This window comes from Cyprinus carpio, unplaced genomic scaffold, assembly GCF_018340385.1.
Source record: "Cyprinus carpio isolate SPL01 unplaced genomic scaffold, ASM1834038v1 S000006514, whole genome shotgun sequence".
Taxonomy (NCBI): Eukaryota; Metazoa; Chordata; class Actinopteri; order Cypriniformes; family Cyprinidae; genus Cyprinus; species Cyprinus carpio.
Window position 1 is genome coordinate 659973 of NW_024879182.1, and position 12383 is coordinate 672355.

At 41.2% G+C, this 12383-nt stretch overlaps 1 protein-coding gene across 1 annotated transcript; it reads right to left on the minus strand.

The window, feature by feature from the left end:
- Positions 1 to 3730: 3730 nt before the first annotated feature.
- On the minus strand, positions 3731 to 12069 carry LOC109062371 (gastrula zinc finger protein XlCGF57.1-like). Its single transcript, XM_042754422.1, has 3 exons — positions 11897 to 12069; positions 9050 to 9148; positions 3731 to 5451 (listed from the first exon to the last, which is right to left on the minus strand). The coding sequence occupies exons 2-3, from the start codon at positions 9102 to 9104 to the stop codon at positions 3893 to 3895; spliced, it is 1614 nt and encodes a 537-aa protein (XP_042610356.1). The 5' UTR covers positions 9105 to 9148; positions 11897 to 12069; the 3' UTR covers positions 3731 to 3892.
- Between the last annotated feature and the right edge of the window lie 314 nt (positions 12070 to 12383).

Here is a 12383-nt window from a genome sequence, read left to right on the forward strand (position 1 = left end):
ATCATCAAGATCTTCAAGGAGAGAGGCTCGACTGCAGTGAAGAAGTCTTCAGGACATCCCAGAGTGTCTAGCAAGCTCCAGGACCATCTCCTCCTGAGGAGACAGCTACAGAACAGGACCGTCTCCTCCTGAGGAGTCAGCTACAGAACAGGACCATCTCCTCCTGAGGAGTCAGCTACAGCACAGGACCGTCTCCTCCTGAGGAGTCAGCTACAGAACAGGACCGTCTCCTCCTGAGGAGACAGCTACAGGAGAGTACCATCTCCTCCAGAGGAGTCAGTTAAGGAACAGGGGTCACATTTATAAACGTTGCGTACGCACAAAATAGTCATAGAAAATTTTCCACGCACATATCGGGATTTATAAAAAATAAACTCGCCGTAAATATGTGCGCAACGTACGGACATTCTAGACCATGCGTACGCACTCTTTATCCTGGAGTGAGAAAAGTAATGAAGAAAACAATTTTAAAATCTGTTTTCATTTCAATATACACATTTACATTAAATATTCCACTCTCATTAATGGAGATAATTACTTAAATTACATAAAGTCATTACGCAGAAGTTACAAATGATACGAATTTAGGCATGTTTAGTGGATGCGCTTGATCAGATTTTCTGTGGCATGCTGTTTTAATGACAGTTAGGAGTGCTGTGCACAATAATTCATCTTCAAACTAAACTGCAGATCTCATGTTATGAGAAAATATTTTAGTGAGAACAATGATCAATGATGCGCACTTCGATACTGTGGTGGACACTGCTGGATTCGGTGGAACGGTCAATATCGTCTGGTTTGAATAGGTCCAGTGATAATATCTTACTGTACAACAACAGCTGCACGGAGGTGTTGATGGTGTGTGAAGGCATCTCCACAACATTATGAAAAAAAAACACTATATCTGAAGGATACAACTTTAAAGGATTTTTGAGCAGGTTCTGGCGTATGGTTTTATAAATCTGAAAACTTTTGTGCGCACGCAAAATCTAGCTTTTGTGCAAACGTACACTTTTAGGATGAAATCTACGGAGAGTTTTATAAATGAGACCCCTGGACGTCTCCACCTGAGGAGACAGCTACAGGAGAGTACCGTCTCCTCTTGAGGAGTCAGTTAAGGAACAGGACCGTCTCCACCTGAGGAGACAGCTACAAGACAGTACTGTCTCCTTCTGAGGATTCAGGACCGTCTCCTCCTGAGGAGTCAGCTACAGAACAGGACAGTCTCCACCTGAGGAGTCAGCTACAGAACAGGACCGTCTCCACCTGAGGAGTCAGCTAAGACCGTCTCCTCCCGAGGAGTCAGCTACGGAACAGGACAGTCTCCTCCTGAGGAGTCAACTACATACTGTCTCCTCCTGAGGAGTCAGCTACAGAACAGGACCATCTCCACCTGAGGAGTCAGCTACAGAACAGGACCGTCTCCACCTGAGGAGTCAGCTAAGACCGTCTCCTCCTGAGGAGTTAACTACAGAACAGGGCCGTCTCCTCCTGAGGAGTCAACTACATACTGTCTCCTCCTGAGGAGTCAGCTACAGAACAGGACCATCTCCACCTGAGGAGTCAGCTACAGAACAGGACCGTCTCCACCTGAGGAGTCAGCTACAGAACAGGACCGTCTCCACCTGAGGAGTCAGCTACAGAACAGGACCGTCTCCACCTGAGGAGTCAGCTACAAAACAGGACAGTATCCACCTGAGGAGTCAGCTACGGAACAGGACAGTCTCCTCCTGAGGAGTTAACTACAGAACAGGGCCGTCTCCTCCTGAGGAGTCAACTACATACTGTCTCCTCCTGAGGAGTCAGCTACAGCACAGGACCGTCTCCTCCTGAGGACTCAGCTACAGAACAGGACCGTCTCCCCCCGAGGAGTCAGCTACAGAACAGGACAGTCTCCTCCCGAGGAGTCAGCTACAGACCATCTCCTCCTGAGGAGTCAGCTACAAAACAGGACAGTCTCCACCTGAGGAGTCAGCTACAGAATAGGACCATCTCCTCCTAAGGAGTCAGCTACAAAACAGGACAGTCTCCACCTGAGGAGTCAGCTACAGAACAGGACCATCTCCACCTGAGGAGTCAGCTACAGAACAGGGCCGTCTCCTCCTGAGGAGTCAGCTACAGAACAGTGCCGTCTCCTCCTGAGGAGTCAGCTACAGAACAGGGCCGTCTCCTCCTGAGGAGTCAGCTACAGAACAGGACCATCTCCTCCTGAGGAGTCAGCTACAGAACAGGACCACCTCCTCCTGAGGAGACAGCTACAGACCGTCTCCTCCTGAGGAGTCAGCTACAGAACAAGAACGTCTCCTCCTGAGGACTAAGCTACAGACCTTCTCCTCCTGCGGTCTCAGCTACAGCACAGGACCGTCTCCTCCTGAGGAGTCAGCTACAGAACAGGGCCGTCTCCTCCTGAGGAGTCAACTACAGACCGTCTCCACCTGAGGAGTCAGCTACAGAACAGGACCATCTCCTCCTGAGGAGTCAGCTACAGAACAGGACCACCTCCTCCTGAGGAGACAGCTACAGACCGTCTCCTCCTGAGGAGTCAGCTACAGAACAAGACCGTCTCCTCCTGGGGAGTAAGCTACAGACTGTCTCCTCCTGAGGTCTCAGCTACAGCACAGGACTGTCTCCTCCTGAGGAGTGAGCTACGGAGCAGGACCGACTCCTCCAGAGGAGTGAGCTATGGAACAGGGCCGTCTCCTCCTGAGGAGTGAGCTATGGAACAGGGCCGTCTCCTCCTGAGGTGTCAGCTACAGAACAGGACCGTCTCCTCCCAAAGAGTAAGCTACAGAATCGTGTCTCCAGCAATGCAGAGCTTGCTCAGCAATGGCAGCAGGTTGGTGTGAGCATCTGCATGCACAGTGAGCCCAAGACTTTTGGACAAAGGCCTGGCGTCAAGATGGGCAGCAAAGAAGCCACTTCTCTCTAAAAAAAAATCGCCTAGGACAGACTGAAATTCTGCAGGAAGTACAAGGATTATAGACAGCAGAAGACTGGTGCAAAGATATTTTCTCGGATGAAGCACCCTTCCAACTGTTTGGGACATCTGGAAAATCAATTGTTCAGAGAAGAAAAGGTGAACGCTACCATGAGTCCTGTGTTGTACCAACAGTGAAGCATCCTGAGACCATCCATGTGTGGGGTTCCTTTTCTACTAAGTGAGTGAGCACTCTCATAATTCTGCCCAAAAACAATGCCATGAATAAAAAGAATGATATCAAAATGTCCTGTAAGAGTGACTTCTTCCAATGATCCAGGAGCAGTTTGGTGATGATTTGTGCATTTTCCAGCATGATGGAGCACCATATCACAAAGCAAGAGTGATAAAGAAGTGGCTCGAAGATCATTACATTGAAATTTGTGGCCAGACAACTCCCCGGATCTCAATCCCATAGAGAACCTGTGGTCAGTCCTCAAAAGCTGAGTAGACAAGCAAACTCCAAGAACTAATAAGGCAAGAATCGATCGCCATCAGTCAGGATTTGGCCCAGAAGCTAATATCCAGAATGGCTGAGAGAATTGCAGAGGTTATAAAGAACAAGGGTCAACACTGAACATATTGACTCATATTTTTTGCCAATAAAAGCTTTTAAAACTTATGATATGCTAATCATTGCTTTTTAGTATACCATAGAAACATGTGGAAAAATAACCTACAAATAAAAAATCATCAAACATCCAAAAAAACAAAATCCATGACTGTATACACTTCAAAAACTTTTTTCCATGTAATTAGTCTTTCTCCAGAATGGGTATGCAGATTTTCTTTTAAAACCCTTTACTTTCTGAAACTCTTTCCACACTGTTCACATGTGAAGGGGCTTCTCTCCAGTGTGGATTTTCATGTGTTCATAAAGACTTTATTTAAGTCTGAAGTGTGTACAGCTTCTCTTTAGTGTATTTTCATGTGTTTTTTAAGGCGTTCTTTTTTTAAGAAACCCTTTCCGCAGTGATCACATGTGAAGGGCTTCTCTCCAGTGTGGATACTCATGTGTTTTTTAAGGTGTTCTTTTTGTATAAAACTCCTCCCGCACTGATCACATGAGTGTGGCTTCTCTCCAGAGTGGATTTTCATGTGATCATTATAATTTCCTTTATGTCTGAAACTCTTCCCACACTGATCACATGCGAAGGGTTTCTCTCCAGTGTGGATTCTCATGTGTGTATTCAGGCTTCCTTTATGTCTGAATTTCCTCCCGCATTGATCACATGTGTACGGCATCACTCCAGTGTGGATCTTCATGTGTTCATAGAGAAATCCTTTAAGTCTGAACTTCTTTCCGCACTGATTACATGTGTGTGGCTTCTCTTCAGTGTGGATCGTCTCATGTATTTTCAGATATTCTGGCCATGTGAATGTCTTGTCAGAGTGTGAATACTGGTTAGATTTTTCACCGGTGTGAACTCTTTGGTGCTTTCTCAATGCATAGACTGTAAAAAAAGTCTTTCCACATTCAGAGCAAATATGATCCTTCACACCGCTGTGTCTTTTCAGATGTGTTTTTAAAGTACCCATCTGTCTAAAGCTCTTTGCACACAAAGAACATACATAAGGCCTCTCTTGTGTATGCACTGTCAGGTGGTCCTTCAGGAAATCTGCCCTAAAAAATGTTTTACTGCACTGGTCACAGCTATAAATTCTTTCTCTAGAATGAGTTCGCAAATGTACTTTAAAAACACTTGACTTTCTGAAACTCTTCCCACACTGTTCACATGTGAAGGGCTTCTCTCCAGTGTGGATTTTCATGTGTTCATTAAGTTGTCCTTTTTGTATGAAACTCTTCTCACACTGTTCACATGTGTACTGCTTCTCTCCAGTATGGATTTTCATGTGATCATTATAGTTTCCTTTATGTCTGAAACTCTTCCCGCACTGATCACATGCAAAGGGTTTCTCTCCAGTGTGGATTTTCATGTGCTTATAAAGAGTTTCTTTTAGTGTGAAACTCTTCCCGCACTGTTCACATCTGAGTGGCTTCTCTCCAGTGTGGATACTCATGTGTTTTTTAAGGTGTTCTTTTTGTATAAATTTCTTCCCGCACTGATCACATGAGTGTGGCTTCTCTCCAGAGTGGCTTTTCATGTGATCATTATAGTTTCCTTTATGTCTGTAATTCTTCCCGCACTGATCACATGCAAAGGGTTTCTCTCCAGTGTGGATTCTCATGTGTGTATTAAGGTTTCCTTTATGTCTGAATTTCTTCCCGCACTGATCACATGAGTACGGCATCGCTCCAGTGTGGATTTTCATGTGTTCATTAAAGTTTCCTTTTAGTTTGAAAATCTTCTCGCACTGATCACACTCGTAAAGCTCCATTCCACTATGAAATTTCATGTGAAGATTAAGAGTTTGTTCACATGAAAAACTCTTTCCACACTGAGGGCAAGTGTCATGATGTTTCTTCCCTGCTTCCATCAGTTCTTCAATCACCTTGTTCTCTTCCATCAGGTCTAAAATGAAAGTTACAAAGTTTGATTTTCATATGAAAGGAAAAGGACGTGAACCTTGATACATCAGCAGAAAGTATGATCATTTAAATGCATTCATTTAAACGGGGTACACTCATCATTCCAATTATTATTTTTATTTACATTTTATAAATCAGGGTTGTAAAATGTTCAAAAGTTTAGCAACACGGTTGCAAAAAATGAGAATGTGAATGCACTCATTTTTTAACGTGCAAGCTGAAAAAAATATGCGCTGCTCACGCTTGCGGTGTGAAACCAGCCTTAGACTTCATTCTGTACCCAGTTGACTGAAAGTAACCTGGATATTATTTGATTTGAAGCTGCAGTACAGAAGAGTTTTTGGATTAAAATGGACAAAAGTCTATTAAATAAACGAACGCAAGAAGCATGAGCGTCGCTATAGCAATTAGCTCCATAAACTGTACATGGATTCGTGATCGCCTCAGTCCCCTGTAAATTTTATATGAAAACGGCGGCCAACTTTGGCTCCTCCCCATCTTTCAGCGTGCTCTTCAATCCACGAGCAGACTCAGAACATAAAGCAAATCAATGTTTAAAGATATTGCTTCATAAAACAGAACAGGAAAATGATTCCCCCAAAAATGCACCAAAGTAAGTTCCAATCTTGAATTTTTCAAATAGGATACAGAATTGCTAACCCCAACCTTCATATTCCTACTTTGTTAATACCCTAATTACTATATTAACGCTGTCACATTAAATATTAAAAAGTCCAACAATGCTTATAATAACTAGATCCGGCAACATAGTGGAGCGGAGGCTGTACTCGCACCCTTATGAGCTTGTTCACGCAGCCTGAATCTCGCAGCTTCTGCGAGACAGCGACCTAATTTTTAATCATTTTTCATTCATAGAATTTATATTTTTGAACATGATAAATTCTATCACATAGCTATCTATGGGCTTGATCAAGATCGATTAGCACTGGATTTGCTGGTTTCACTGTATAAACGGTTTAAAAAACATTCAAGACTTTTGTTCTTATTGTCCATTTGGAACACTGTGTAGGCATTACAGCCAGTGCACTGGAGTGGTTTAAATCTTATCTTTCCAACAGAAGTTTCTCAGTTAAGATTGGAGAGTATACTTCTAGTAATGTTGAATTACTGAGTGGGGTTCCTCAGGGCTCCATTTTGGCCCCAATTCTTTTTTCTCTTTACATGCTGCCAGGGCCTGAAATTAACACCCGACCACGCCCCAAATGCTGGTGAATTTTGCAATTGGCGGGTAAAACTGTCAATCTACCTGCCACATTGGCGGGTAGCCAATGAGAATTGAGTGATTCATTAGTTGTTGTTTTTTGCGTCTGTTGTTGTTGTTGTTTTTTTTAAGTCCGCCATTTCGTTGGATTTTAGCTCAAAATGTGGCACCACATTACTGGGGTAAAGAGGCTAGCTGAAACAAACAACCAACAAAAAGATGAGGATGAGTCAAAGAAAAGTAAAAGACGACGTTTTCATTCAAAGTGGACAATTGGCGACAATGGCAAGGTTCGTGAGTGGCTGATTTATGACAGCAGTACAGACGAAATGTACTGCAGTGACTGCCGTATGTATGGCTCAGAGAAAGCGAAGTCAAATCCTTTTGTAATCGGGACTAAAAACTTAAAATTAGAAACAATTAAGGACCACGAGTCATCAAAAAGCCACCTACACACGATAAGTTGCAAAATAGCAAAGACTGCGCTTCCGGAGGAGACCGCTGCGGTCAAGGCACTGACGTCCATGAAAGCAGCGCAGTTTGAGAGGATGCGACTCCTGTTTCAGAACGTTCATGCGATCAGCAAGAAGATGAGGCCCTTCTCTGACTACGTTTGGATGTGTGAGTAAGTATTAAACTGTTGGGGAGATGAGATGAGATGAGATAAAGCAAAGCTGATGCTGGTTACGGTACAATGACAGATGTGTGTGCGTGTGTGTGTTGGGAGTTGGGAACCAGTGAGAAAATGTCCGGTACCCAGTAACTTTACCAGTAATATTAATATATTAATATTAATTTAGTTCTGCTTAACAGTTCCTGAAGGCTGTAATTAACAGTTGCCAGGAACTGTACTGACTAAATCAAAAATGTTAAATGTTAAACTCAAAACAACATACACTTCTACTACAAACTTTTAAAATAATATTTTTATATAATTTCAGACTTTGGTGATTCAGAAGTGGACAGGCTCACAAGTCACTTCAAGCCGAGGTGGAGGAAGAGGAGTGCATCTGCTCCTTTTTTGTGGATTCAGATTAGCAGCAGTCAGTATATATGACTATGACATATGAATATGTCTGTGTGACACAGCAAATCAATGAATTAAAAAGATTTAAAAAATTCTAGTCTAAGAGTTATTATTACTTATAATGATTTTGTTAATAACTTGACAGCACTTAAATGTGTATTCTTACAAGTTAAAGAAATGTTTTCAATCTTTATGAGGCAAAAAAACAAAATAAAATGGCTTGTAAAAAGTTACTGTGGCAGGTGGATTTTTAAATCCATTGGCTGGTGGTCAAAAAAGTTAACTTCAGGCCCTGCATGCTGCCACTTGGTTCTATTATTAGAAACATGGGCAGTCATTCCATTGTTACACTGATGACACAAATTTATCTGGCCCTCAAGCGAAATTCTGAGGGTTTGGATAACCTCTTGGCCTGTTTGACTGATATAAAGATACGGCTGTCTTTAAACTTTTTGAATTTCAATGAGAGTAAAACAGAAATTATTATATCTGGACCCTCCGATTCCTCTGTTACTTCTAAACTAAATTTGGATGGGCTGTCCTCGGCCGTGAAACCGTGGGTGAAAAATTTGGCCGTTGCATTTGAAAAATCTTTGAAATTAGATTAATTATGCAGATTCCATCGTCCATCATTACGTAGGGATTAGTCATTCGACTTTTGTAAGTAAAGACTTTTTTATTTTTTTTTAGTGATCAAAGTGATCCATCTTATGTTCATATGGACTAAATCAATCCAAATTACATAGGGATTAGTCATTCAGCTATGTCCCCATTACAATTAGTCCAAAATGCGGCAGCGGGACTTTTAACAGATGTTCATAAACAGGATAATATTACTCCTGTCTTATGTTCATTAAACTGGTTGGCGGTGCGCTACAGAGTGGATTTGAAAATGTTACTTTTTGTTTTCAAATCATTAAATGGTATGGCTCCATCTTACCTTCCTGTGCCACTGACTGAGCACCACTCAACCAGATCATTCAGGTCATCAGATCAGAGACTCGTGTCAAGGTCTAAATGTGTTTTTCTGAGCAATTGAATGTGGGGAAACCACTAAATCTGACGACTCTTTAAGTTGTAAACCCTTATCAGGACGAAACACCAACCTATTTGACCATCATGGATGTTTCCAACTGAAACCACTACCGTGCTTTTTCTGAGCATCTTCTATTGTATATTACTGAATGCTTTGCCTGTCAGTCACCACTTTTCTGTACTGCAGCTTTAACTGTTATTTCGCAGCTCTGATGATGTTTCCAACTGAAACCACTGAATCTGACGAACCACTTTAAGTTGTAAACCCTTATCAAAGAACCAAGACGAAACACCAACCTATTTGTTCTTCACCATCATCTTGTTTTATTCTGCAGGGTTCTGGACCATCCATGTTCTCGCCGTTCTTTTAAGAAGTTTATCCTCGTCACAGCAGAGCTGCCAAAATGAACAGTAAATCAGTTATCAACTTGATGCTTTCAGTAATTCACACACTGTAAACGTGATGTTTGTGTTTTTCTATTTCTATTCTAATTTAATTAGGCCTATAATTAATTGTATAATAAACCTGTTTTGAAAGACCTTTTTAAAAACATTTTCAATGAGGCGTAAGCCTAAATCTTTATTATCCCTAAGTGATGCGCTATAAAAATTATTGTGGGGCAAATTAATTGCAATATTAATTTAATAATAAATTAAACTTCAGAATAATAATAGGCCTAGTAAGCTAATAAAAAGAATGTAACAGGCCTGTATCGAAAATGCCAAATTAGATACAATTAAAGTGTATAAAATTATTTTATATTCAGAATTTCATTTTCAATGAGGCGTAAGCCTTTATCTTTATTATTGTGCGGCGATGTTTTTTTTTTAATTGCATTAAATTAAAATTCATTATTTAAATTCGGCCTACAAACTAACAAATTAAATTAAACAGATGCAGTTAATCACCAGCATCAGTCACAAAATTTAGGCTATTTAAAAATTAAAAACAAAAAAATAATAAATATATAGGCTACTCTTTGTAAGGATGACTGACAACATCTGGTCTTAAATTCTTTAGACACCGCACACCAAACGACGTTGAACACCCACTGAGCTCAAATGACATTGTGTGTTCCCAGCTTCAGAATCAACCGGCTCGCACGTGGAACTGAAAGTTATACCTCTCCCTAGTCAGTGTGAGTTTTTAAATGTCTTTTTCTTGTTTTGTTGTTTTAACAGAATTATGCATTACTGTTGTTTTTCTAACACAGTTGCAAATGACAGTCCAACTGAATAGGTGAACACGCACAAATACGCCCGACATGCCCGAAACAGCCTGGATAACACCAGGCTAACACTGCTGTCAATCAAACTCATCAAGAATTTGGCAAAAACACCTTTTATTTATTTTACGTTATTTGGGATGTCCGCTGCCTATGCCCCTGCTTATGGGCTACCATAGATTGGATAAGTTGTGCTGCTTTTTTGGAATACTTGAAACCCTTATTTTGAGGAATACGTAATGCGGCCCAGCCAGACCCAAGTAAACTGAGTTTGAGACCCATGCGTTAAACGGTATAAGAAATGTCTTAATCATAATTTCAAAGGTCTACAGTTGGGGACGGAAAGACAAGAGTCGTGATACGGCTGGATTAAACTTCAAAAGGCAATGATGTCTCAGAGTAAACATGAGCTACAAGTCTCAAGTCAAACGCGGCGCGGATGTCTTTATTTGACTGTATCTGAAGGGAACCGATTGTTCTCAGAAACGTGTCGGTGCCATTTCTATTTCATTTTGATTTTTCCTATAATTCCTGATAAAGCAGCGTTTATGAGCGCGGAGCTACTTGGACAGCCGTTACCGGGGAAACCACAATATCTCAGCGCTCCTAAAGCGTCACCTCATGGCAGAGAATGAGCTTGCATTTCCAACAAGCCTTCCTTGCTGTTTATGGTCAGATCAATGCAGATATTAGGGCTGCAGGATAAATCGCATGCGGTATTTAATGCACATCACCTGCACGCTTTCACATGGAGCAGCATTAGCCACACGATCATGTTTTGTGCAGCTTGTCAGTGAACAAGGCTCTGTGTAGTAAATGCTGCTCCAAGCGCGCAGGTGATGGAGATTTACGGCTGATTACAGAACCGGCTTTACTGACAAGATGTGCAGTAAATATCGCATGTGATTTATCCTGCAGCCCTAGCAAATATCAGTTCATGTTTTTACACAGCACGTTGTACATGAGGAAGAAGTTAATGTGCCTTTTAAAAATCTAAACAAAATATTATTTATACGTTTTAAATTTAAATAATTTATATGCTTGATTTATCCCTTTTCATAAAGATGGTCTAAAGATTTTTAAAGAGATTTAGTTTTTGTGAAAACCTGTATCTGAACTGTAAATCGTTTATTATCTAGGTTACCCCACTCACACCTGTGCAGCTCTTAAAACAGATCTTAAACTGCCTTCAGTTTATTTCTAATAATTCTGCAGATACTCTGTAGATGGTGAAATAAAATTCCTTCCTTCATATTTGTGTATTTAAAATATTTTTGATTTAAATCAGATTTCCTGTATTTTTTTTTTTAAAAAGGTCTTTTTTTATGTGGGCTAGTTAAGTTAATTTTCAGGCTACCCAAACCTCGAGAGTACCTGCCCGAAGAACTACCAGGGATTTCTACATTTAGTGAGTGGCCAGAACCAGTGATGAGATCATCTCTTCTGTGTGTCTGGAAGTAAAGCTCTCTCTCTCTCTCTATTCCAGCTTGTGTTGTGTTACGAGCACGTCTCCTGGTTATTTGTCTCTTTATGATCAATCTCTTGTATTCCTCTACAACCAGTAAATGAACACCAAACTGAACTGATGTGTGTTTGGTCTGGGGGTCAATCTGTTTTGAGCATTACTTTAATATTTCCTCGTGTTAAGAAGACTCATCAGGGAGATTGTTAAACACAGTGAAACAGCTTTAATTCAAGTACATCTTCAGGTTCAGTTTAAAGAACTAGTTCTGCAGGGACAGAAGCGATAATAAACGCTGTGAGATGAGAGATCTGGTCAGTAAAGTGTGTTCTGGTGCTGAACACATTATTAACACATTTATAACATCAGTATCTCGTTAGTATTTTTACACACAGCAGCACACAATCTCAGTTTGAGACTCTTCTCTAGCACACAAACATCAGGAATATAACTCACCAGATGTGTTCAGACGAGTTACTCCGCTGCTCCTCGAGTCTCCGTCTGCCTCAGGGTTTCTCCTCCGCTCTAAAGCTCAGTCTTTCTGCTGTTCTCTCACATTATTATCATTATTATTTTACAGAGTTTCTGCAGATCGCGCTGCATAGATGCTGCTCTTCTTCGTCTTCTTCTTCGGTATTTTATGGATGTGGGCAAACCATCTTAAGGCGCATTACCGCCACCTAACGTTATTATTTATTTTATTAGTAACATTGTAACCATAATTTAATGCCGCATGTGTTTGTGTACACGTGCTCACACTCACTGAACAGAGCCAGGGTGAAAGAGACATTTTGATGTGGAAGTGATATCAAGGTGAAGTAAACGAGAGAGACCCATGAGAAAAAAAGCCTAGCCACCTTCTCACCTTCTCACGAGTCAGGACTACACAAACACAAAGACAGAAACACACCCATGGGGGAAGAAGCAGGAACCACAGGTAAGA

What these genes read in the sequence shown, in the direction of transcription:
- LOC109062371 (XM_042754422.1), bottom strand. Translation starts at nt 9,104, where the DNA reads ATGGATGGTCCAGAACCCTGCAGAATAAAACAAGATGATGGTGAAGAA. An exon ending in TGATGGTGAAGAACAAATAG is followed by an intron (nt 5,452 to 9,049) that starts GTTGGTGTTTCG and finishes CTTTCATTTTAG; the next exon opens with ACCTGATGGAAGAGAACAAG.